Below are 27049 nucleotides of genomic sequence, written 5' to 3' on the forward strand. Positions count from 1 at the left end.
CTTGCATAATACCGACATCTAATTCCGCTAAACTATTTAACAGTTTATTTTTACGTATCAACCACATAACGATAAAAATCGAGCAAGCAGCTAACTCATTCGCTCACACGCATATAAAAAGCACGCCAGAAGCCGTCATTAGAACGTGTGTATCTGTGGCTGTGGTTTTCCTAAATCTACTAGACCGATTATTCCGCACTTACCATCTCCTATTTTGAGCAACGAACAATCCACCATCTGGTAGTAGTTTCAGTTCATTTTATGATATTAAAATTATTTATTTCGTTCACATGTATTTACATTTTAGTCGATCCTTTCAGGCACTGTTTTAGTTGACACGAAATGCCTTAAATCAAAATAGAGTCATTACAGTGCGATCTTTCGTTGAATCTTGTTTGATTTTTCTAAATCTAGGTATTCTACATCTAAATTATATCATAATAGCAACGGGGGTTATGTTAGTAAAAGATTTACGAACAGGAGAATGCATAAATAAATGGATTTTAACTTTCTAGAGTTGGATCTAACAGAAGACAGTAGTACCATAAACTATGTAAACGTTATAACAAAACTTAACAAAAATGCTTAGCTTTTTCATTTTCTTCGTATTAATAGGTAGGTATATTTGAAATATTGTGAGCAAATTGGAATGCGTATCGAGTATACTCTTAAGCGACAAGTCAGTGTTTATGTATGTGTAAAATCTAATACATGCACAATTTACTTCAGTTGGAAACCGAAGAACGTTTTCTTTTTGTTTGTATCACAACTCCTAACTATTGTAGATTTAATTAAAAGCTAGTATTGCAAGTTTTTCCAACTTTCCAAGTCTGCCCCCACGACATCGATCGACTGGGTTCGTTTCCTTTCACTCACAAGTCTCAGGCGCGCGGTAGGCCTCATTCCGTTTATGCTAAGCGACCCCACCTAAAAATGTCAGAACTTGTATAATGCTCCTAATTGTGGCCCCGGTTGCGGGTGTGTACTATCTCTCACCATTTCACAGAAGCATCCGAATCATCTCGCAAACACAACTCCCTAAAAAAATAAAAAAAAGCTAGGACTTTCCTCCGGCCGGACGTACAGCATCGTCAACAGTTGTGACACTTGACCAGGCCCACTTCGTCGCAGTTCATGCACTTGAGAGCAATGAACTCCGCCGTAAAATGATTCCGGTGGATGGATTTCTTCGAGCCGCCGCAGGACGGGCAGGGAAGCAGCCGGTAGCCACCGCAGGTTTTGCACGTGAAGGACGATTCCAGGCACTGGAAAAGACAAAATGGTTACTCTCCGACGAGAATGGACCTAAAAAGATTGAAAAGGATACTTTGTAGGGTTTCAGCATCTTTCGCAGTTCGCCACTTTCGTTTAGCCGTTCGATGCAGTCGGCATCCTGAAATCAAACAAAAATGTAAAAATGTTGAGGTGAAATATAATTGTTGTACTTTTTACAAGGGTGCGAATCACGGAAGGTTAATGGTTTATTAAATTTTAAAATTCATTTTTTCATATATTTGAAATAGTTTTAACTCGTCAAGTAAAGACACTCCTTTTTACAAGTTCTACAAATAAGTTTCTATCATCTACTGTGGTTTGTTTCTGCAAGTGGCTTGCCAATCAGCATCAAGCATCAGTATGAAAAATATGTTATTAACTAAAAGGCGTGGCCCCGATAGCAGTCACCCTGCTACGATTAATAATTTGTTACTATGCAGTCATCATCAGAGAGGCTCACAAAAACTGCCATGCTTTAAATGCGTACAACCAGTTATAACTTTTCCCATTTCTAAAAATAAAAGAAAAACTAACAAACTGCGCTAATGAGTATCAAGGCAAATTGTTCGTTTGAACCAATCGCCACTGTAAACCAGTTCTTAGAGACGATCGCGTAATTGGCTTCCCGTTTCGGATGTCAAGTTTTCTGCTTTGATAAATATAATTTATTACACCCAACTGGCGGCAACATGAATTCAGCCTATGATTACTAACGGTTCAAAACGATTCGTGCAGTGTTTGGTGTCTCATTTGTCTACACAATATTTCTACGAATTAAACTTTCCGGAATAGTCCAAAATCATGTCCTAATTCGAGAAATTGCATAGAGTTAGAATCCGGCTGTCAGAGAAATTATCGACAAAAACGGAGATAGGGTAAACGATTGGCATGGCGTTCCATTTATATTTCTTGTACATGAAGAAAAAAAATGGACCCCATAGAGCGATCCCAAGCCTTTTGTCCAGAATCTTTAGCCCCTAGCTCCTGAAGGGTGCCGGCTGGTGTAACCTTGTGACTTTGTTCAAATGGTTACAAAAATAGTTGGTTTGCTCTTGTTTCCCATGATAATGGCGGCTGGACATCTTCCGGGTGCAAGCAAAGGACTCCACACGAAACAGTGCACACAGTGCTGCAAGATATTATACATCCAACAGGGGTGGCATTGCGCATCTCGATTCGAAACGAGTAAACCATGCAAACTGTCATACGAAAGAACTGTCGAAAGGAAATGCACAATTAGGCCCCAGGTCTGTATTAAAACATTGTAAAATCGGTTATTAACATGATTTTATACAAGGGGGTCCGCTATACTATCAAGAAAAGATCGATGTGGTGCCAAACTCCAGTTGCCGCTTCTGCTGTGAAGTGGTCGTAATATTTCAACATCTGTTCCCTGCTCATGCTGTGCATGCATCCAAGGATATTTGGTGCGGTCGGAGTAAAGTCGGAGCGTCGGTGTGAGAGTTGTACAACTGTTGGACAGTACAACTTTCCTATTGACAGATTACGACTGAACCAAATTTTCTGGGAGCGGAGTCAAAGTACAACATGTCGGAGCGTGTTTGGGGCCCCTAGAACCAACTGATATCTGGATCACAACTCACCTGGAAGATAATTGGATTTAAAAGGATGACTGCGCAATAATGGATTATCCACACCACCACTGCGATTTAGGACATTCGTAACAAACTCTTTCCTGGATTTCAAGCAAATATTTCCTAAGATTTCGTATTTGATTTAAAATAAATCTCCGTCACAATTTGTAGAAAAAATCATTGATGAAACTACAAACAATACGTTGCCGAAATTATGTAAAAATCATCGTAACTGTTTAAACGAATTTGGAGCAAATCACCATCAGGATTGGAAATCATTCTTTTCAGGATCCTCGGAAGAATATGGAACTTAATTTTCATTTTCAACAAATCCTCGTCGGAACTAGGACTAAATTTCAGCAGGATTTGAAACAAATCTTCGGCAAAGTTTGGAAGAAATCGTCGGCAAGATTTGCAACAAACCTGTGGCAGAATTAAGAACAAATCCTCGGCACCATTTCGAACAAATCCTCGACACCATTTCGAACAAATCCTCGGCAAGGTTCCGAATGAATCCAAGGCAGGATTCCGAACAAATCCTCGGCAGAACCTTGACATGGTTTGGAACAAATCCACGGCAAGATTTGAATCAAATCTTTGGCAGGATTTGGTTTGTATACTCAACAAGATTTAGATTAAAAACAAATCCTCTGCACGATTTGGAACAAACCCTCGGCAGGATTTGGATCAAATCCTCGGCAAGATTGGGATCAAATCTTCAGCAGGTTTGGTTCGAATCCTCGGCAGAATTTAGATTAAAAACAAATTCTCAGAAGAATTTGGAACAAACACTCTGCAGGATTTGAATCGAATCCTCGTCAAATCTTCGGCAGGATGTGGAGCAAATCCTTGGCAGAATTTGGAACAAATCATCGGCAGGAGTTGAAGCAAATCCTCGGAAGGATTTGGAACAAATCCTCGGCAGGATTTGGTACAAATCCTCGTCAGAATTTGGAACAAATCCTCGGCAGGATTTGCAACAAATCCTCGGCAAGATTTGGTACAAATCTTCGGCAAGATTTAGAAAAAATCCTTGGCGAAATTTGGAACAAATACGCGGCAGGAGTTGAAACAAATCCTTGGCAGGATTTTAAACAAATCTTCGGCAGGATTTTGATCAAATCCTTGGCAGATGTTCGAACAAAACCTTGGCATGATTTGAAGCAAATCCTTCGCAGGATTTGGAACAACTGCTTGGCAGGATTTGGAATAAATTATTGGCAGGATTTGGAACAAATTCTTGGCAGGTTTTGGAACAAATTCTTGGCAGGTTTTGGAACAAATTCTTGGCAGGTTTTGGAAAAAATATTTGACAGGATTTAGACAAAATCCTTGGCAGGATATGAAACAAAACCTCGGCAGGATTTGAAACAAATCCTCAGCATGATTTGGAACAAATCCTCAGCAGGATTTGGAACAAATCCTCGGCAGGATTTGGAACAAATCCTCGGCAGGATTTGCAAGAAATCCTCGGCAGCATTCGCAACAAATCTTCAGCAAGATTTCGATCAAATCCTCAGCAAAATTTGGATCAAATCCTCGGCATGATTTGAAAATAATCCTCGGCAAGATATGAAACAAATCCTCAGCAGGTTTTTGAAAAAATCCTCGGCAGAATTTGGAATAAATCTTTGGCAGTGTTTGGAACAAATCCTTGGCAGAATCCGGAACAAATCCTTGGCAAGATTTGGATCAAATACCCGGCAAGATTTGGAACAAATCCTCAGCTGGTTTTTGAACAAAACCTCAGCAGGTTTTGGAACAAATCTTCGGCAGGATTTGGAACCGATCCTCGGGAGGATTTCGAACAAATCCTCGACAGGATTTCGAACGAATCCTCGGCAGGATTTCGAACGAATCCTTGGCAGAATTTTGAACCAATCCTCGGCATTATTTGAAACAAACCCTCGGCAGGATTTAGAACAAATCCTCGCCAAGATTTAAAACAAATCTTCGGCATGATTTGGATCAAATGAGCAGCAGAATTTGAAACAAATCCTCGGCAGGATTTAGGCAGGATTTTGATCAAATCCTCGGCAGAAGTTCGAACAAAACTTTGGAATGATTTGAAACAAATTTTTGGCAGAATTTGGAACAATTGCTTGGCAGGATTTGGAACACATTCTTGGCAGTATTTGGAACAAATCCTTGGCAGGATTTAGAAAAAATCCTTGGCAGGATATGAAACAAATCCTCGGCAGGAATGGAAAAAATCCTCGGTAGGATTTGGAATCAATCTTCGGCAGGATTTGGGACCAATCCTCGGCAGGATTTTGAACAAATCCTCAGCAAGATTTGGAATAAATCCTCGGAAAAAATTGAAACAAATCCTCGGCAGGATTTGGAACAAATCAGCAGGATTTGCAACAAACTCTCGGCTGGATTTTCAACAAATCCTCGCAAAAATTTGCAACAAATCCTCGGCAGGATTTGCAACAAATCCTCGGCAACATTTGGATCAAATCCTCAGCAAAATTTGGAACAAATCCTCGGCAGGATTTGGATCGAATCCTAATATAATCTTTGCCAGGATATGGAGCAAATCATCGGCAGGATCTGGAACAAATCCTCGGCATGATTTGGAACAAATCCTCGGCATGATTTGGAAATAATCCTCGGCAAGATATGGAAAAAATCCTCAGCAGGTTTTTGAACAAATCCTCGGCAGGATTTGGAACAAATCGTCGGCAGAATTTGAACCAAATCCCTGGCAGAATTCCGAACAAATCCTTGGCAAGATTTGGATCAAATCCTCGCCGAGATTTGGAACAAATCCTCAGCTGGTTTTTGAACACTCAACAGGATTTGGACAGGATTTGGAAAAAATCTTTGCCAGTTTTCGGAAAAAATCCTTGGCAGGATTTAGAAAAAATCCTTTTCAGGATTTAGAAAAAATCCTTGGCATGATATGAAACAAATCTTCGGCAGGATTTGGAAAAAATCCTCGGCAGGATTTGGAACCAATCCTCGGCAGGATTTGGAACCAATCGTCGGCAGGATTTGGAACAAATCCTCAGCAAGATTTGGAATAAATCCTCGGAAAAATTTGAAACAAATCCTCGGCAGAATTTGCAACAAATTCTTCGCAACATTTTGATCAAATCTTCAGCAAAATTAGGAACAAATCCTCGGCATGATTTGGAACAAATCCTCGGCATGATTTGGAACAAATCCTCGGCATGATTTGGAACTAATCCTCGGCAAGATATGGAACAACTCAGCAGGTTTTTGAACAAACCCTCGGCAGGATCTGGAACAAATCGTCGGCAGAATTTGGACCAAACCCTTGGCGGAATTCCGAACAAATCCTTGGCAAGATTTGGATCAAATCCTCAGCTGGTTTTTGAACAAATCCTCAACAGGACTTGGACCAAATCCTCGGCTGGATTTGGACCAAATCTTCGGCAGGATTTGGAGCAAATCCTCGGCAGGATTTGGAACAAATCCTCGGCAGAATTTGGAGCAAATCCTCGGCAGGATTTGGAACAAATTCTCGGCATGATTTGGAACAAATCCTCGGCAGGATTTGGAACGAATTCTCGGCAGGATTTGCAACAAATTCTCGGCATGATTTGGTACAAATCTTTGGCAAGATTTGGAACAAATTCTCGACGAAATTTGGAACAAATACGCGGCAGGAGCTGAAAGAAATCCTTGGCAGGATTTTAAGCAAATCCTCGGCAGGATTTTGATCAAATCCTCGGCAGAGGTTCGAACAAAACCTTGGCATGATTTGAAACAAATCTTCGGCTGGATTTGGAACATTTGCTTGGCAGGATTTGGAACACATTCTTGGCAGTATTTGGAACAAATCCTTGGCAGGATTTGGAAAAAATCTTTGCCAGGATTTGGAAAAAATCCTTGGTAAGAATTGGAACAAATCCTCGGCATGATTTGGAACAAATCCTCGACAGGATTTGGAACAAATCCTCGGCAGGATTTGCAACAAATCCTCGGCAGGATTTGCAACAAATCCTCGGCTGCATTTGCATTAAATCCTCGGCAGGATTTGCAACAAATCTTCGGCAAGATTTCGATCAAATCCTTAGAAAAATTTGGAGCAAATCCTCGCAGGATTTTGATCGAATCCTCATATAATCTTTGCCAGGATGTGGAGCAAATCCTCGAAAGTATTTGAAACAAATCTTCAGCAGAATTTAGAATAAATCATTGGTAGGATTTGGAACTAATCCTCGGCAAGATTTAGAACTAATTCTCAGCTGGTTTTTGAACAAATCCTCGGCAGGTTTTGGAACAAATCCTTGGCTGCATTTCGAACGTATCCTTGGCAGAATTTCAAACCAATCCTCGGCATGATTTGAAACAAACCCTCGGCAAGATTTGAAGCAAATCTTCGGCATGCTTTGGAACAAATCCTAGGCAGAATTTGGAACAAATCCTCGGCAAAATTTCGAACAAATCCTTGGCAAGGTTTGGATCAAATCTTCGGCAGGATTTGGTTCAAATCCTCGGCAGGATTTAGATTAAAATCAAATCCTCAGAAAGATTTGGAAAAAACCTTCGGCAGAATTAGGAGTGAATTCTCGTTATATCTTTGGCAGGTTATGGAGCAAACCCTTCGGCAGAATTTAGAAATAAATCCTCGGCAGTATTTCGAAACAAACCCTCGGCAGGATTTGGAATGAATCCTCGGCAGGATTTGAATCAATAACAAATCCTCGGCATAATTTAGAATAAGTCCTCGGCAGGATTTCGAACAAATCCTCGGCATGATTCAAAACAAATCCTCGACAGGTTTTGAATCAATTCCTAGACAGGATTTGGAACAAATTCCAACAAGGTTTGGAACAATTCCTCAGCAGGGTTTGGATCAAATTCTTAGTAGGATTAGGATCAAATCCTCGGCATGATTTGGAGCATATTTGAGACAGAATTTGGATCATATCCTTGGTAGGATTAGGATCAAATCCATGGATTTGGAGCAATTCTTCCAAATTTTGGCGAGGATTTATTCCAAATTTTGCCGAGGATTTGTACCAAATCATGCCGACGATTTGTTCCAAATTCTGCCAAGGATTTGTTCCAAATCCTGCCGAGGATTTGTTTCTTATCCTACCAAGGATTTTTTCCAAATCCTGCCAAAGATTTTTTCCAAATCCTGCCTATGCCAGGATTGAGAAACCTCTCTTCAAGATTGAAAAAAAAAATCTAGTCGCGATTTAAAGCTAGTCTTAGTCAGGATTTGAAATCGCCATCTGAATAAAAAAAAAATGAATAATCCACCTAGCGGTGATGGTGCTTTTCTAGTGTATTCTAAATCAAAAAAAACACATAAGAGTATCAAGAAAAGCACATAAGAGAGGTCAAAATTGCACTTTACGAAGATAGATTCAGTTATTTCCATCAATTAACATTTATTTGCGTTCATTTGAATGCATCGCAGCAGTTTTTGAAAAAAAAAATATTTCGATTTTGAAAAAAAAATGTTTGCACTAACTCCGCAACCTGTTGCAAGCAAATCGGATAAGGCTAAGTGTAAAAAAGTGTGTCTCACATTTTTTTGTACACACACATGCATACACACATACACACATACAGACATCACCTCAATTCGTCGAGCTGAGTCGATTGATATATAACACTATGAAAACAAATAACACTATAAAACAAATCCAAATATTTCAGATCAAATTCTTGGAATAAAATCCTTATCACAATTTGGTCTGAATTTGAAACACCGCTTTTGGTCACCGTGAATTCTTATATAAATGGTTTGTTTATTTTTTCGGCGATTTTAGTCATCGAAAACAAATCAACAAATCAAAAATTTGAAAGCAAATCCTTGTCAGTATTTGGGGGCAGCCAAATAAAATGTACATAAAAAAATTATAAATTTTCAATAAAAAATAGGAATTTGCCAATACAGAAATCACGGTATAAGTAATAAGCAACTTCGTTTCGCCTAAAACTGATTTATTCTCTGATTAGTTCTCGAGTTATACATATACTTATTAGAGTGGGCGCAGTTGTATGGGAAAACGAAAACTTCGTCCGATCAAGTGAGATCAAGATTTTTCTGAATCATTTTGGGACCCCAATCAACTGTGCAAAATATGGGCTCGATTGGTTGCGACCTCGCATGCCGCATCGCGTTTTAAGTTTACATGGAGATTAGTATGGGAAAACGTTCTTTTTTACATTTTTGCTCTTAGCGGCTTCAATTTATCATCAATCACGTGACTCAATACGTTAGCATATAGCCTGGAAGATGCCGAAAGACTTTGCCAAAGAAGGTACGCAGCTGGAAGGTCTACAAAAAATGTTATTACGTTTCGAAAATTGATTGTTTAAACCATATGCAAGAAATCAATGTTTCTGCCAGCACTACCGGACAACCTGTAATTGTCAGAGGGCAAAACCCATTTTCCTTCTAGTCGGTATTTTTACTTCGTGAAATCATTCCGAATATCTCCCATTAGCTCCAAAGTCCTATAAAATCAATAATTTTGAAATAACTCTAAGTTAAATTATTGCTCCACGTAGTTCGGCAGTGCTGGCAGAATAAATGATTTTTTGCATATGGTTTGAACACTCAATCTTTAGCATTTAGCAAGCGTTATAACTGTTTTCGTGGACGTTCCAGCAACATGCCTTCTTCAGCAAAGTTTTTCGGCATCCTTTGGGTTATACTTTAACGTAATGTGCCACTTGGTTTACGATGAACTGAAACCTCTAGTAGTAGAAATGCAAAAATATACGTTCTCCCATACTAATTTCCATACAAACTTTAAACGCAATGCGGAAAGCGAGGAAGCAACCAATCGGTACCAAATTCTGCACAGTTGTTCAGAACCCAGAATGGCTTCGAAAAATCATTGATTTGAAAAAATGACCATGACGCCCCACTCTAATACTTATGCTACATTTATATGGGAACTCCCCTTTCCAGAAGGGAGAGGGGTTTCGAACCACCACAAAAACATATCTTCGCTTCCAAAACTTGCACATGCCAGATTTGGTTCTATTTGCTTGATCAATTCTCGAATTATGAAGAAATTGGTGCTTCATTTGTATGGGAGCCCCCTTTTCCAAAGGAGTCTCGAACCATCTTAAGAACCTTCCCTGGCCTTAAAAAACTGTACATACAAAATTTTACGTCGATCGGTTCAGTAGTTTCCGAGTCTATAAGGGTCAGACAGACAGAAATTCATTTTTATGTATATAAGAAGAAGAAGAAGAAGATTATTGCTGTTTATTTTGTAGAAAGTTTTTAATTTAATGTAGAAAAAAATATTTATTTTGTGGAAAATTTTGTAATTGTTTATTGATAATATTGCTTTATTTATGGAAATTTTGATGTTTTTCAATGTAAAATTTTGATTTCTTTGTGGGTTTTTTTTCCATAATTGCAATTTTTGCTTTCAAAAGTACCTACCTACTAATTCATTCTTGTTTTGTGGAAATGTTTTCATTGTTTATGGACTTATTGCATTATTTAGGGAAATTTTGTATTTATATATTGCTCATACCTTTATTTCTTTATTGCAAAATCCCCTTCCTCCCAATCGCGATGGCAGATTATCGATTTACATTAATTACGATTACGGTCATTCACTCATCGAAAACGGTGGTGGCCATGATAGAGGGGTACTGAAGTCAGTTTAAACTGGTTCAGATCAACTGTTCGCATCTAATCGACTTTCAATGTTCGGTGTTTGTTTTTATAGTTCATTGGTTTTTCATCGTCTGCACAACTCATTCACTATTAGGTTGTCATCCATTTCAGTTCATGTGATTAGAATCAGTTTTGTCTTATCCAACAGGCAAACAGTGTGATCAGTTTCAGCATATCATCGGCGTGGAATCTGGAAGCGTGAAAGCTTTTCTTTTTTCGATTGATTGTTTCTTATTCAAATGCCAGTTACACAAGGTTTACGTCTTCTAATTCCGTTCAAATGCAATAGGCTATGTTATAATGAAGGTATAACTGAATTAAATCTAGATGAAATCAAATGTGGAGCGCATTAAGTAATACTTTTATTCATGAAAAGCCCGAAACAGTAACGATCGAGTTGGTTCAAATTGACCCACCATAATTTATTATGATCAAACGATTATCACGACGATCTGTTGATTGCCATCAGCCATAAATCATACAAAATCCCAAAATCTAAGTTTGCAATAATTCCATGAAGCTGTGTACAAAGCTGCTTCTTGCAATAGACCCTGTGCGACCATCAATTATAAATGGTGAAATCCCACTCTACGGTAATTTACATTTTTCGTACGGCTTATTGCTGGTGCAAGCGATGGAAGATAGTTTTTAAAGTGCGATCAATTTCAAATTGCATCTGACAATTCTATTTCGTAGATTGTTTAGTCCCAATTGGAAACTTGTTACACACCAATCGAAGCAAACTGATCTCGTCCGCTATCAACCGGCCTTTGCGCTGATTAGTTCAGTTCCACTCGAAATGCCTACTTAACTATGATTTACATCTTCAGCAGGTGGCCGCACCAAAAGCACACACATGACTCCAAGAAGAGCGGGAACGGGCGAAGGTAAATCGTACTTCATGTTGTGGCGGCGCGTTCGGCTTTCCCGGACCAACCACCAAAGCACACATGAATTAAACATTGGAGTTGTTTTACAAATTGAATCATTTCGGTTGGGACGACCGCGACCGTCGTCGTCGGCGGAAAGTTTTCACTTTTTTCCACCGATCTGAGATAGGGGGACTTCCGACTGCGAGCGACCCGCCGTTAGACGCGTGAAAAGTGAAATTACGATCGCTCGCTGCTGGTTGCCCCTCAGCTCAGGTCCGTTGGATCGTTGCTTTAAAGCATTTCGTCGCTTGGGATCGGAGAAGAAGGAACGAATCGAATGACAATTGCTGGAAATGTTTGAGCTTGCTTTGCATGGCGAATGCGCCAAACGAATTTTAAAGTTTTCCACTTTGTATTCCTAGTACACCTTCTCGGAAGCCGAAGAACACTTCATGGTTTCGTAACAGGTAATTGCACCCGATCCAATGGGTACATTGTTTTGGATATATACCTAATTAGATTGACCGGTCAGGTAGCAAACCAATGTTTATAATAACAAAAAATATGAATTTAGAACCACCCAAAGCGTTTTGTGCTTTGCAAATAAAAAACACATTCATGTATGTACCTACATTTGTATGTAAATTGATTGAAATTCGATATAATGACTGGAGATTCGAAGATTTTTTGTTCCGAAGCCAAACCAAGTCTCAGAATAAAACAAGAACTAGTCCGTCAGATCTGAATTGTCAATCCCAACACAGTTTTGTTTTTAATTTTCAAAACAATTTGTTACAAACTCCAATGTGAATGTTTTCGGAATATTTTTGGACGATTCGTTCCAATTTCTGACGAACATGTGAACGTGTACTATACAATGTGGAAGTATTGGCTTGGATTGGATTGTGAGTAATTCAATTATGCGTCCAATTTGGGAATCTCTAGCTCATTAAGTAGCCGCTAGGTTGCGAAGGCCGACGGAGGTCCTTCGTAGCTTCGTTGGTTAAAGCACCAGTCTAGCGTACTGAAGGTCGTGAATTCTAGTACCATCGAAGGGAAGGTGTTTACCTCCAATAGATTTTCAAATCAAAAATCTTCTACATAAAAAGTACTTATTCACATCTGATTCTTCAGAACATTGTAAATTAATGTCCAAGTCGGATGGTTTAATACCAGGAACATAGGCAAATTTGTGAGAATTATGGAAACCGAACAAAGATAAGACAATTTGAAAGGTATTCGTTTAAGGATTATGGAAAGTCTGACCTGAGCTTGAAGCGAAATAAAGTCGAAATATTGAACAAATTTGTGCCAAGGGTTGCACAAGGTGCTAAATCCATGAAAGAACAGGAACAAATTCTTTCCAGGATTTGGGAGGAATCGTTGTCAGAACTTGCAAGAAGTCCTTCTCAGGATATCGAAAAAGTCCTTGTTAGGATTCGGAACAAATCTATGTGAGAATTGTACGAACAAATCTGTGTCAGTATTTGGAAGAATTTCATTTATTAAGATAATAACCAAAAAGATAACGCTGATTCAGCAATTTGTTGCCACGATACACAGTCCGAGGCCTCATCCTCGATTGCACCCCATGCTTGCCTTTTTGTAACTGTCGGGTCTACAGGGGATGTCCAAAATAACTAGGATAGGCAAATTTTGGGCAGAATTTGATGTGTTGTAACTATGTAAATTATTATCCGATTTTGACAATTCAGAGATGTCTGAAGTAGAAATTTAATGTAGTTTCATGATATGTTCATGGAAATGAACATGGGCATAGGATACCGGAGATATTTCGGGTTTTTCCAAGGAAGGTTCAGAACCGTAAATTTGTGGTGGTGTTTAAAAACAGAATAATATTAGTAACCATAAATAAAGTAGGGCTCTTTCTGATTGGAAATTCGAAATCGAACAAGAATCAAGTGAGATATGGCCATTTGTTTAGAAACGATGTCGATCGGGAGTTTTAAAAGGGACCCGGCCACAAATTCATTTGAATCAAGCTTTTTAACCGATCTTCCATTATGATTACATTCCAGAAGTCTTCCGATACGTCTAGAATGTAAAACTCATCAAAAGGACGGATCCCGAAGTCGATGGGGTGCCTCCGAGGAACCCGTTGAAGGGACATTTCAGTTTTTTGCCCCAAAACTATTCATTCGACGGTTCGTTTTTAATGGTTTTCCATCAGAAAGCGAGACATGAATATAAAATAGACCATTGACGGCTTTGATCGCTTCTGGGACCATAGCGACTTCAGAATCCGTCCTTTTGGTGAGTTTTGCATTCTAAACGTATCAGAAGACTAATTCTTGTCAAGATTTGAATCAAACCCTTGTCAAGATTATTCGGATTTGGATCAAATCCTTATCAGGTTTGGATCAAATCGTTGTCAGAACTTGGTTCAAATCCTTGTCAGGATTTGGATAAAATCGTTGTCAGGATTTGAATTGAATTCTTGTCAGGATTTGGATCAAATCGTTATCAGGATTTGAATCAAATTCTTGTCAGGATTTGGATCAAATCGTTGTCAGGGTTTGGATCAAATTCTTGTCAGGATTTGGATCAAATCGTTGTCAGGATTTGGATCAAATCGTTGTCAGGATTATGATCAAATCCTTGTCAGGATTTGGATCAAATCGTTGTCAGGATTTGGATCAAATCGTTGTCAGGATTTGAATAAAATATTTGTCAGAATTTGGATCAAATCCTTGTCAGGATTAAGATCAAATCCTTGTCAGGATTTTGATTAAATATTGGTCAGGATTTGGATCAAATCGTTGTCAGGATTTGGATCAATTCCTTGTCAGGATTTGGATCAAATCCTTGTCAGGATTTGAATCAGATCCTTGTCAGGATTTGGATCAAATCGTTGTCAGGATTAAGATCTAATCCTTGTCAGGATTTTGATTAAATATTGGTCAGGATTTGAAACAAATCGTTGTCAGCATTTGGATCAAATCTTTGTCAGGATTTGAATTCGTTGTCAGGATTTGGATTCGTTGACAGGATTTGGATTTGTTGTCAGGATTTGGATAAAATTGTTGTCAGGATTTCGATCAAATCCTATTCAGGATTTGGATCAAATCGTTGTCAGGATTTGGATCAAATCGTTGTCAGGATTTGGATCAAATCGTTGTCAGGATTTGGATCAAATCCTTGTCAGGATTTGGATCAAATCCTTGTCAGGATTTGGATCAAATCCTTGTCAGGATTTGGATCAAATCCTGGTCTGAATTTGGATCAAATCATGGTCAGGATTTGGATCAAATCCTTGTCAGGATTTTGATCAAATCCTTGTCAGGATTTGGTTCAAATCCTTGTCAGAATTTGGAGCAAATCGTTGTCAGGATTTGGATAAAATCGTTGACAGGATTTGGATCGAATCCTGGCCAGAACTTGAATCAAATCCTTTTCACGATTTGGGTTAAATCCTGGTCAAGATTTCGACCTTATTTTTGTCAGGATTTGAAACAAATTCTTGTCAGCTTTTGGATTAACTGCTAGTTAGGAATTGTTCCTTGTCAGGATTTCTTTCAATTTCTTGTCAGGATTTGATTCAAATCCTTGTCAGGATTTGGATCAAATCCTTGTCAGGATTTGGATCAAATCCTTGTCAGGATTTGGATCAAATCCTTGTCAGGATTTGGTTCAAATCCTTGTCAGGATTTGGTTCAAATCCTTGTCAGGATTTGGCTCAAATCCTTGTCGAGATTTGGTTCAAATCCTTGTCAGGATTTGGTTCAAATCCTTGTCGGGATTCGGTTCAAATCCTTGTCAGGATTTGGTTCAAATTCTTGTCAGGATGTGGTTCTAATCCTTGTTAGGGTTTGGTTGGTTGGTCCTTGTTAGGATTTGATTCAAATCCTTGTTAGGATGTGATTCAAATTCATGTCAGGATTTGGTTCTAATCCTTGTTAGGATTTGGTTTGAATCATTGTTAGGATTTGGTTCAAATCCTTGTTGGGATGTGGTTCAAATTCATGTCAGGATTTGGTTCTAATCCTTGATAGGGTTTGATTCAAATCCTTGTCAGGATTTGGTTCAAATCCTTTGGTTCAAACCCTTGCTAGGATGTGGTTCAAATTCATGTCAGGATTTGGTTCTAATCCTTGTTAGGATTTGGTTCAAATCATTGTTAGGATTTGGTTCAAATCCTTTTTAGGATGTGGTTCAAATCCATGTCAGGATTTGGTTCTAATCCTTGATAGGCTTTGGTTCAAATCCTTGTCAGGATTTGGTTCAAATCCTTTGGTTCAAACCCTTGTCAGGATTTGGTTCAGATCCTTGTCAGGATTTGGTTCAAATCCTTTTCAGGATTTGGTTCAAATCCTTGTCGGGATTTGGTTCAAATCCTTGTCAGGATTTGGTTCAAATCCTTGTCAGAATTTGGAGCAAATCGTTGTCAGGATTTGGATAAAATCGTTGACAGGATTTGGATCGAATCCTGGCCAGAACTTGAATCAAATCCTTTTCACGATTTGGGTTAAATCCTGGTCACGATTTCGATTTGGTTCAAACCCTTGGCAGGATTTGGTTCAAATCCTTGTCAGGATTTGGTTCAAATCCTTGTCAGGATTTGGTTCAAATCCTTGTCAGAATTTGGTTCAAATCCTTGTCAAGATTTGTTCCTTGTTAGGATTTGGATCAACTCCATGTCAGGATTTGGTTCAAATCCTTGTTCGGATTTGGTTCATAACCTTGTCAGGATTTGGTTCAAATCCTTGTCAGGATTTGGTTCAAATCCTTGTCAGGATTTGGTTCAAATCCTTGTCAGGATTTGGTTCAAATCCTTGTCAGGATTTGGTTCAAATCCTTGTCAGGATTTGGTTCAAATCCTTGTCAGGATTTGGTTCAAATCCTTGTCAGGATTTGGTTCAAACCCTTGGCAGGATTTGGTTCAAATCCTTGTCAGGATTTGGTTCAAATCCTTGTCAGGATTTGGTTCAAATCCTTCACAGGATTTGGTTCAAATCCTTGTCAGGATTTGGTTCAAATCCTTGTCAGGATTTAGTTCAAATCCTTGTCAGGATTTGGTTCGAATCCTTGTCAGGATTTGGTTCAAATCCTGGTCAGGGTTTGGTTCAAATCCTTGTCAGGATTTGGTTCAAATCCTGGTCAGGATTTGGTTCAAATCCTGGTCAGGGTTTGGTTCAAATCCTTGTCAGGATTTGGTTCAAATCCTTGTCAGAATTTGGTTCAAATCCTTGTCAAGATTTGTTCCTTGTTAGGATTTGGATCAACTCCATGTCAGGATTTGGTTCAAATCCTTGTTCGGATTTGGTTCATAACCTTGTCAGGATTTGGTTCAAATCCTTGTCAGGATTTGATTCAAATCCTTGTCAGGATTTGGTTCAAATCCTCGTCAGGATTTGGTTCAAATCCTTGTCAGGATTTGGTTCAAATCCTTGTCAGGATTTGGTTCAAATCCTTGTCAGGATTTGGTTCAAATCCTTGTCAGGATTTGGTTCAAATCCTTGTCAGGATTTGGTTCAAATCCTTGTCAGGATTTGGTTCAAATCCTTGTCAGGATTTAGTTCAAATCCTTGTCAGGATTTGGTTCGAATCCTTGTCAGGATTTGGTTCAAATCCTGGTCAGGGTTTGGTTCAAATCCTTGTCAGGATTTGGTTCAAATCCTGGTCAGGATTTGGTTCAAATCCTGGTCAGGGTTTGGTTCAAATCCTTGTCAGGATTTGGTTCAAATCCTTGTCAGAATTTGGTTCAAATCCTTGTCAAGATTTGTTCCTTGTTAGGATTTGGATCAACTCCATGTCAGGATTTGGTTCAAATCCTTGTTCGGATTTGGTTCATAACCTTGTCAGGATTTGGTTCAAATCCTTGTCAGGATTGATTCAAATCCTTGTCAGGATTTGGTTCAAATCCTTGGCAGTATTTGGCTCAAATCATTGTCAGGATTTGGTTCAAATCCTTGTCAGGATTTGGTTCAAATCCATGTCCTTGATTTGGTTCAAATCCTTGTCAGGATTTTGTTCAAATCCTTGTAAGAAATTGGTTCACATCCTTGTCAGCATTTCGTTCAAATCCTTGTCAGTATTTGGTTCAAATCCTTGACAGGATTTGGTTCAAATCCTTGTCAGGATTTGGTTCAAATCCTTGTCAGGATTTGGTTCAAATCCTTGTCAGGATTTGGTTCAAATCCTTGTCAGGATTTGGTTCAAATCCTTGTCAGGATTTGGTTCAAATCCTTGTCAGGATTTGGTTCAAATCCTTGTCAGGATTTGGTTCAAATCCTTGTCAGGATTTGGTTCAAATCCTTGTCAGGATTTGATTCAAATCCTTGTCAGGATTTGGTTCAAATCCTTGTCAGGATTTGGTTCAAATCCTTGTCAGGATTTGGTTCAAATCCTTGTCAGGATTTGGTTCAAATCCTTGTCAGGATTTGGTTCAAATCCTTGTCAGGATTTGGTTCAAATCATTGTCAGGATTTGGTTCAAATCCTTGTCAGGATTTGGTTCAAATCATTGTTAGGATTCATCGTAGTTAAGATTTGGTTCAAATCCTTGGCAGGATTTGGTTCAAATCCTTGTCAGGATTTGGTTCAAATCCTTGTCGGGATTTGGTTTTCATTCTTGTCAGGATTTGGTTCAAATCCTTGTCAGGATTCGGTTCAAATCCTTGTCAGGATTTGGTTCAAATCCTTGTCAGGATTTGGTTCAAATCATTGTCAGGATTCATCGTAGTCAAGATTTGGTTCAAATCCTTGTCAGGATTTGGTTCAAATCCTTGGATGGATTTGTTCCTTGTCAGGATTTGGTTCAAATCCTTGTCAGGATTTGGTTCAAATCCTTGTCAGGATTTGGTTCAAGTCCTTGTCAGGATTTGGTTCAAATCCTTGTCAGAATTTGGTTCAAATCCTTGGATGGATTTGTTCCTTGTCAGAATTTGGTTCAAATCCTTGTCAGGATTTGGTTCAAATCCTTGTCAGGATTTGGTTCAAGTCCTTGTCAGGATTTGGTTCAAGTCCTTGTCAGGATTTGGTTCAAATCCTTGTCAGGATTTGGTTCAAATCCTTGTCAGGATTTGGTTCAAATCCTTGGATGGATTTGTTCCTTGTCAGAATTTGGATCAAATCCTTGTCAGGATTTGGTTCAAATCCTTGTCAGGATTTGGTTCAAGTCCTTGTCAGGATTTGGTTCAAATCCTTGTCAGAATTTGGTTCAAAACCTTGGATGGGTTTGTTCCTTGTCAGAATTTGGTTCAAATCCTTGTCAGGATTTGGTTCAAATCCTTGTCAGGATTTGGTTCAAGTCCTTGTCAGGATTTGGTTCAAATCCTTGTCAGGATTTGGTTCAAATCCTTGTCAGGATTTGGTTCAAATTCTTGTCAGGATTTGTTTCAAATCCTGTTCAGGGTTTAGTTCAAATCCTTGTCAGGTTTTGGTTCAAATCCTTGGCAGGATTTGTTCCTTGTCAGAATTTGGTTCAAATCCTTGTCACGATTTGTCCCTTGTCAGGATTTGGATCAATTCGTTGTCACGATTTGGATGAAATCCTTGTCAGGATTTGGATCAAATCGAAGTCGGGATTTGGTTCAAATACTTGTCAGGATTTGGTTCAAATCCTTGGTAGGATTTGGTTCAAATCCATGTAAGGATTTGGTTCAAATCCTTGTCAGCATTTGGTTCAAATCCTTGTATGGATTTGGTTCATATCCTTGTCAGGATTTGGTTCAAATCCTTGTCAGGATTTGGTTCAAATCCTTGTCAGGATTTGGTTCAAATCCTTGTCAGGATTTGGTTCAAATCCTTGTCAGGATTTGGTTCAAATCCTTGTCAGGATTTGGTTCAAATCCTTGTCAGGATTTGGTTCAAATCCTTGACAGGATTTGGTTCAAATCCTTGTCAGGATTTGGTTCAAATCCTTGTCAGGATTTGGTTCAAATCCTTGCCAGGATTTGGTTCAAATCCTTGTCAGGATTTGTTCCTTGTTAGAATTTGATTCAAATCCTTGTCAGGATTTGTTCTTTGTTAGAATTTGCTTCACATCCTTGTCAGGATTTGGTTCAAATCCTTGTCAGGATTTGGATCAACTCGTTGTCAGGATTTGGATCAAATCCTTGTCATGACTTGGATCAAATCCGTGTCAAAATTTGGATCAAATCATTGTCAGGATTTGGATCAAATCGTTGTTAGGATTTGGTTCAAATCCTTGTCAGGATTTGGATCAAATCGTTGTCAGGATTTGGATAAAATCGTTGTCAGGATTTGGATGAAATCCTTGTCAGGATTTGGTTCAAATACTTGTCAGGATTTGGTTCAAATCCTTGTCAGGATTTGGTTCAAATCCTTGTCAGGATTTGGTTCAAATCTTTGTCAGGATTTGGTTCAAATCCTTGTCAGGATTTGGTTCAAATCCTTGTCAGGATTTGGTTCAAATCCTTGTCAGGATTTGGTTCAAATCCTTGTCAGGATTTGGTTCAAATCCTTGTCAGGATTTGGTTCAAATCCTTGTCAGGATTTGGTTCAAATCCTTGTCAGGATTTGGTTCAAATCCTTGTCAGGATTTGTTCCTTGTTAGAATTTATTTCAAATCCTTGTCAGGATTTGTTCTTTGTCAGAATTTGCTTCAAATCCTTGTCAGGATTTGGTTCAAATCCTTGTCAGGATTTGGTTCCAATCGTTGTCAGGATTTGGATCAAATCCTTGTCAGGATTTGGATCAAATCCGTGTCAGAATTTGGATCAAATCATTGTCAGGATTTGGATCAAATCGTTGTGAGGATTTGGATAAAATCGTTGTCAGGATTTGGATCAAATTGTTGTCAGGATTTGGTTCAGATCCTTGTCAGGATTTGGTTCAAATCCTTGTCAGAATTTGGTTCAAATACTTGTAAGAATTGGGACCCTCCTTAGCCGTGCGGTAAGATGCGCGGCTACAAAGCAAGACCATGCTGAGGGTGGCTGGGTTTATTCCTGGTGCCGGTCTAGACAATTTTCGGATTGGAAATTATCTCGACTTCCCTGGGCATAAAAGTATCATCGTGTTAGCCTCATGATATACGAGTGCAGAAATGGTAACTGGGCTTAGAAACCTTAACTTAATAACTAAGGAAGTGCTTAATGATCACTTTGCTGCGAGGCAGCAATGTCCCTGTGGGGGATGTAATGCCAAAGAAGAGAGAGAAGAGACTTGTCAGAGTTTGATTCAAATCTTTGTCAGGATTTGGTTCAAATCCTTGTAAGGATTTGGTTCAAATCCTAGTCAGGATTTGGTTCAAATCCTAGTTAGGATTTGATTCGAATGCTTGTCAGGACTTGAATCAAATTCTTGTCTGGATTCGAATCAAATCCAAGCAAGGATTTGGTTCAAATCCTTGTCTGGATTTAGATCAAATCCTTGTCAGGATTTGGAACAAATCCTTGTTAGGATTTGGATCTAATCCTAGTTAAGATTTGGATCAAATCCTTGTTACGATTTGGATCAAATCCTTGTTAGGATTTGAATCAAATCCTTGTTAGGATTTGGATCAAATCCTTGTTAGGATTTGGATCAAATCCTTGTTAGGATTTGGATCGAATCCTTGTTAGGATTTGGATCAAATCCTTTTTTGGATTTGGATCAAATCCTTGTTAGGATTTGGATCAAATCCTTGTTAGGATTTGGATCAAATCCTTGTTAGGATTTGTATCAAATCCTTCTTAGGATTTGTATCAAATCCTTGTTAGGATTTGGATCAAATCCTTGTTAGGATTTGGATCAAATCCTTGTTAGGATTTGGATCGAATACTTGTGAGGATTTGATTAAAATCCTTGTCAGGATTTGGTTCAATTCCTTGTCAGGAGTTGGTGCAAAACCTTGTCAGGATTTAATTCAAACACTAGTCAGGATTTGGATCAAATCCCTGTTAGGATTTGGTTCAAATCCTTGTCAAGATTTGTTCCTTGTCAGGATTTGGTTCAAATTTTCGTCAGGATTTGGTTCAAATCCTTGTCAGAATTTGGTTCAAACCCTTGTTAGGATGTGGTTCAAATCCTTGTCAGGATTTGGTTCAAATCCTTGACAAGATTTGGTTCAAATCCTTGTTAGGATTTAGTTCAAATCCTTGTCAGGATTTAATTCAAATACTAAAAAATCCTTGTTGGGATTTGATTCAAATCCTTGTCAGGATTTGGTTTAAATCGTTGTCAAGATTTGTAGTTAGGATTTGATTCGAATGCTTGTCAGGACTAGAATCAAATTCTTGTCTGGATTCGAATCAAATCCAAGCTAGGATTAGGTTCAAATCCTTGTCTGGATTTAGATCAAATCCTTGTCAGGATTTGGAACAAATCCTTGTTAGGATTTGGATCAAATCCTAGTTAGGATTTGGATCAAATCCGTGTTAGGATTTGTATCAAATCCTTGTTAGGATTTGAATCAAATCCTTGTTAGTATTTGGATCAAATCCTTTTTTGGATTTGAATCAAATCCTTGCTAGGATTTGGATCAAATCCTTGTTAGGATTTGGATCAAATCCTTTTTTGGATTTGAATCAAATCCTTGTTAGGATTTGAATCAAATCCTTGTTAGGATTTGGATCAAATCCTTTTTTGGATTTGAATCAAATCCTTGTTAGGATTTGGATCAAATCCTTGTTAGGATTTGGATCAAATCCTTGTTAGGATTTGGATCAAATCCTTGTTAGGATTTGGATCAAATCCTTGTTAGGATTTGGATCAAATCCTTGTTAGGATTTGGATCGAATCCTTGTTAGGATTTGGATCAAATCCTTGTTAGGATTTGGATCAAATCCTTGTTAGGATTTGGATCAAATCCTTGTTAGGATTTGGATCAAATCCTTGCTAGGATTTGGATCAAATCCTTTTTTAGGATTTGGATCAAATCCTTGTTAGGATTTGGGTCAAATCCTTGTCAAGATTTGTTCCTTGTTAGGATTTAGTTCAAATCCTTGTCAGGATTTAATTCAAATACTAAAAAATCCTTGTTGGGATTTGATTCAAATCCTTGTCAGGATTTGGTTTAAATCGTTGTCAAGATTTGTTCCTTGTCAGGATATGGTTCAAATCTTTGTCAAGATTTGGATCAAATCCTTGTTAGGATGGATCAAATCCTTGTCAGGATTTGGTTCAAAATTTTGTCAGGATTTGGATCAAATCATTGTCAGGATTTGGTTCAAAACCTTGTCTGGATTTGGTTTGAATCCAGGAAATCCTTATCAGTATTTGGATCAAATCCTTGTCAGGACTTGAATCAAGTTCTTGTCTGGATTCGAATCAAATCCAAGCCAGGATTTGAATCAAATTATTTTCAGGTTTTGGTTCAAATCCTTGCCAGAATTTGGATCAAATCCTTTTCAGGATTTGGATTAAATACTTTTCACGATTTGGAACAAATCCTGGTCAGGATTTCGATCAAATTTTGGTCAGTATTTCTGTCAAGTTTTTGTCAGGAATTGGGTTAAAATCCATGTCAGTATTTGGATCAAATCGTTTTCAGGATATAAATCAAATCCTTGTCAAGATTCGAATCAAATCCAAGTCAGGATTTGAATCAAATTATTGTCAAAATTTTTATCACATTCTTGTCAGGATTTGGTTCAAATTCTTGTTGAGATTTGGATCAATTATCAGTATTTGGTTCTAATTCTTGTCAGGGTTTGGTTAATGAGATCGTAGTGCGCTGTGATTGAAGGCGGATGCAAAAAAAATGTCCCGTCACATTTAGCAGTTTTCTTCTACCTTTTACAAATTTCAAACTTGAAGCCCGAAGAAATTTCCGAATCCCAGTTGTCGAGTCCCGATCGAAGAGTTCAAGAAACCAGGTCGCCGATTTCGAGGGGATACTATGACCAACAGTTCAAATACCGTGGTCTCCAATCAGCGAGGGATTGGACCGAATGATTTGGAAAGAGCTGGCTGGAGAATAGCAGGGATGTACCAGAACCCGAGTTTTTTCGATAGTATTTTTGACGGTCGGTAAGGTCTTCGAGGTCCAGGTATGTCCAATTTTGATTTTGTGAACAAAAATGTCAATGTCAAAAATGTCAAATTATTTACTCATATTTCTATCAGAGGTACACATTTAATGTTGTTAACAGTTGCTATAGATCGCGGTAGTATCGAATATTTGCTCACAGTTATAGTTTTTTAAGTGTACCAGTATCCCATGACATTTGAAAAGTAACTCTGAAGTATCAAACATCGTAAACAATTTATTCGCTCGAAACTTTAATGATAATCTCAAAAAGTAATTTTTAAGTTTATTTTTAGTGACAATGTTGAAACCTGTTAGGGAACTTCAGCAAATTGAAATGTTAAGATTACTATTTTTTGAATCTCAAACCAAACTCTGGATCTGTGGCAACAAAATAAATTTTGTAATAATGTTTATCCAAATTGAGGCCAAATTTTGGTGTGTAATACATAAAATTATCTCAAATTCCTGAAACACTGATTGACAATGTGATCCAGACAATTGATCATTTGAGCCTTATAGGTTAAAGCATATATTTCAGGCACATTAGTTTACGCAAGAGCAAGAATCAATCCAGGATGATGGCGAGCTACATACAACTACATACAAGATCAAACTTTTTTATTATTATTATTTTGTTAAGGTGAAATCAATACCTTTTTATAAGATAACTCAATAATCGGTTAAGTGCTTTGTGGAGTTTTGGCCCAACTTAATGTCTCAATTATCAGTAGGATTTCAGATATTAGATTGTAGATATAATGCCTGTCTACAAAAAAAAAATGAATGATTACTACACGTGTTTGTTAAAAATAATTATAATCATTATTCAGTTCTCGAGTTATGAAAAACGGAGTTATACTTATATACCCGAAAAATTCAGTAGATAAATTTTTGTACACCTACATATGAAAAAATCAATTCCTGCTAAATGTAAAGTGACATTTGTCATCAATGAATAATTTGTTATGTATTATTGAAAAGTGAAAAGTAATTTCTTGTGCAGTCGTGTTTTTCCAGTAAGCAGAGCATCGGTCGGTCGTCGTATGTAGTTTTGCTTTGTGCGGAAAGCAAAACGATCGGTCGGTCACCGAGATTTTGTTCTGCATTGTGCAGGTGAGTAAATTAATCAGAAAGAGAAAATTTGTTTCTAGTTCAGTCGTGTTTCTCCAGTAAGCAGAGCATCGGCCGGTCGTCGAAATTTAGTTTTGCTTAGTGCGGAAAGCAAAACGATCAGCCGGTCACCGATATTTTGTTCTGCTTTGTGCGGGTGAGTAAATTAATCAGAAAGTGAAAATTTAGTTCGCGTCCAGTTGTGTAGTGCGGTCTATGTTTAAAATAATTAGCGTTTGTTCGATTGTTCTTGTTTTTAATCAAACTACACGCTATACACGGCAGTCCGTTTACCAAAACGAACCCTGCCACACTCCCTACCCCATGTATCCAACATCCCAGTGATTTCTCGTGGAAGTGCAGATGACTCGTCGGCTTCTATCAAAGCGAGTATCACGTCAACAATTTCCTACCTATTCCTTAATTGACCTGCATTCGGACACGGCCGGCGCTGGTATTGCTTATTTTTGGGTCACCAGTTTTTACACATTGAAGATGTTGTTAGTCCCAAACTTCATCTGTTGGTTCTCTGTGTAATTACAGCTGACCTGGCAATAACGGAGTAGCAACCGTAGGCGGTCAATCATGCTCATGCTCATGCTCATGCAATTCTTGTCAGGGTTTGGTTAAATTCCTTCTCAGGATTTGAATCAAATATTTGTCAGAATACGGATCAAATCCTTGTCAGCATTCGGATCAAATCTTTGGCAGTATTTAGATCAAATCTTTGTCAGGATTTGAATCAAATCGTTGTCAGGATTTGAATCAAATCCTTGTCAGGATTTGAACAAATTTTTGTTAGGATTTGGATCAAATTATTTTTAGGATTTGGATCAAATCTTTGTCAGATTGCGGATCATCAAGGTTTGCTGTAATTTTCCTATAGGATAATATACGTTTTTGTCAGTATTTTGAGAAAAATCTTGTCAAATTTTGGGAACTGTTTTATTTGGATTTTGCCGAATTCTGAATTTGTTTATCGCTCTCCTAGTTTGTTTCAGTTTGATTTAAATCTTTGTCATGATTTTGAGTCATTTTTTGTTTTACCTCAGGCCAATTGCTCTTTCATGGATCCTGTGCTCTCTGAGTGATGCAATGAACAAACATAGTCAAAGGCCATCTAGGATTATTCCTTACAACAACTGGATCTACAGGTTTTCACAAGCAACATGGAACTTAATATTATAGATAAAAGTTGATACCGTTTTGATTCAAATTACGAACATTTAAATACATTTTTTACTTCGGAGGAGTACATACATTACAATATTTTAAAAGATTAATTGTATTCATCGGGTAGCGCAAGCTTAAAACTTTCATATAAGCGCTTGATCATCTTTTTTTATAATTGTGACTATCATTTCTGAATGATTTCTTTACGCCAAACTTTGTCTCGAATGCCGAACACGCATAGTAAAAATTGTCTTAAATTCCGAACATTTTGTTTCAAATTTCGAACACCACCTTAAATGCACCAAAATGCAAAATTTCAACGTTATCTCATTGTTGGGCAATTATGATGTCACCGAGAAAATTTGTTTATCTATGCAATAAGACATTTTTCAGTAAAATCTCCATGTAGGTATTGAGTGTTCGGAATGTGAATCAAAACGGTAGTTGGATTTATGACTCCAATTTGATAAGGTCTCCCTGATTTTAAGGTACCTATCCAAAATCTCAATAAATTTTACCGCGCATTTTCAGAGGCACCAATATAACCATAAAAACAACGGATAACTGTCATCTTTTTTATTTCGGCTTTGTTGCGTCGCAGTAAGCATATACACCCAGGTTTTTTTTTACACGGTTTGGTTTTGGTCGTTTAAGACCTTCAGGGGCATTGAAGCAATGAGTTAACCCCACCAAAAAATTCACAAAAAATCAAAGAAAATTCAGAGGGTATTTGAAAAGCTGTAAAAGTTCAGGTTAACCGAGAAATTAATGAATTCCAACCGCGTAAAAAAAAACCTGGGTGTAAATAAAAAGATGACAGTAGCTCATTGCTTCAGTATTGATGATTGTACCCTTGAAAACGCTAGGTGAAAAAACATTGGATTTCGAGAAAGTCACCCTCCATATGAATAAACAAACTTCTTAATTTTTTCATTCTAACAATACTTGATTTTTACGTTGCTTGAATTTATCTTCCAATCAATTGCTATTTCGATCAATATGCGTATAATTTTTCGGGGCCCTCCTTAGCCGTGCGGTAAGACGCGCGGCTACAAAGCAAGACCATGCTGAGGGTGGCTGGGTTCGATTCCCGGTGCCGGTCTGGGCAATTTTCGGATTGGAAATTGTCTCGACTTCCCTGGGCATAAAAGTATCATCGTGCTAGCCTCATGATATACGAATGCAAAAATGGTAACCTGGCTTAGAAACCTCGCAGTTAAAAACTGTGGAAGTGCTTAATGAACACTAAGCTACGAGGTGGCTCTGTCCCAGTGTGGGGATGTAATGCCAAGAAGAAGAAGAAGAGGAAGAAGCGTATAATTCTTCAGTTTGTCTTCATTTATTATCAAATACTCATTCGATTAAATTTTTTCGGTAACTGAATGACATTTGAACAACTGTCACTTAAAACCAAAAAATATATTCAATGAAATGTCCTAATGCTGTCCGTT

General features: G+C 38.1%; 1 protein-coding gene across 4 annotated transcripts in view; it reads right to left on the reverse strand.

Annotated features, from left to right (window-relative positions):
• LOC134207616 (uncharacterized) overlaps nucleotides 1–27049 on the reverse strand; it is a 238131-nt gene continuing 211082 nt past the window's right edge. For all 4 annotated transcript variants that reach the window (XM_062683337.1, XM_062683340.1, XM_062683336.1 and 1 more), the window contains exons 4-6: nucleotides 1328–1393; nucleotides 997–1265; nucleotides 1–927 (exon numbers count right to left, since the gene is read on the reverse strand). In XM_062683337.1, the coding sequence (XP_062539321.1) occupies nucleotides 1092–1265; nucleotides 1328–1393 (240 nt within the window). In that variant the 3' untranslated portion in view covers nucleotides 1–927; nucleotides 997–1091. The remainder of the gene's footprint in view (nucleotides 928–996; nucleotides 1266–1327; nucleotides 1394–27049) is intronic.

Source organism: Armigeres subalbatus, chromosome 1 (genome assembly GCF_024139115.2).
Source record: "Armigeres subalbatus isolate Guangzhou_Male chromosome 1, GZ_Asu_2, whole genome shotgun sequence".
NCBI lineage: Eukaryota > Metazoa > Arthropoda > Insecta > Diptera > Culicidae > Armigeres > Armigeres subalbatus.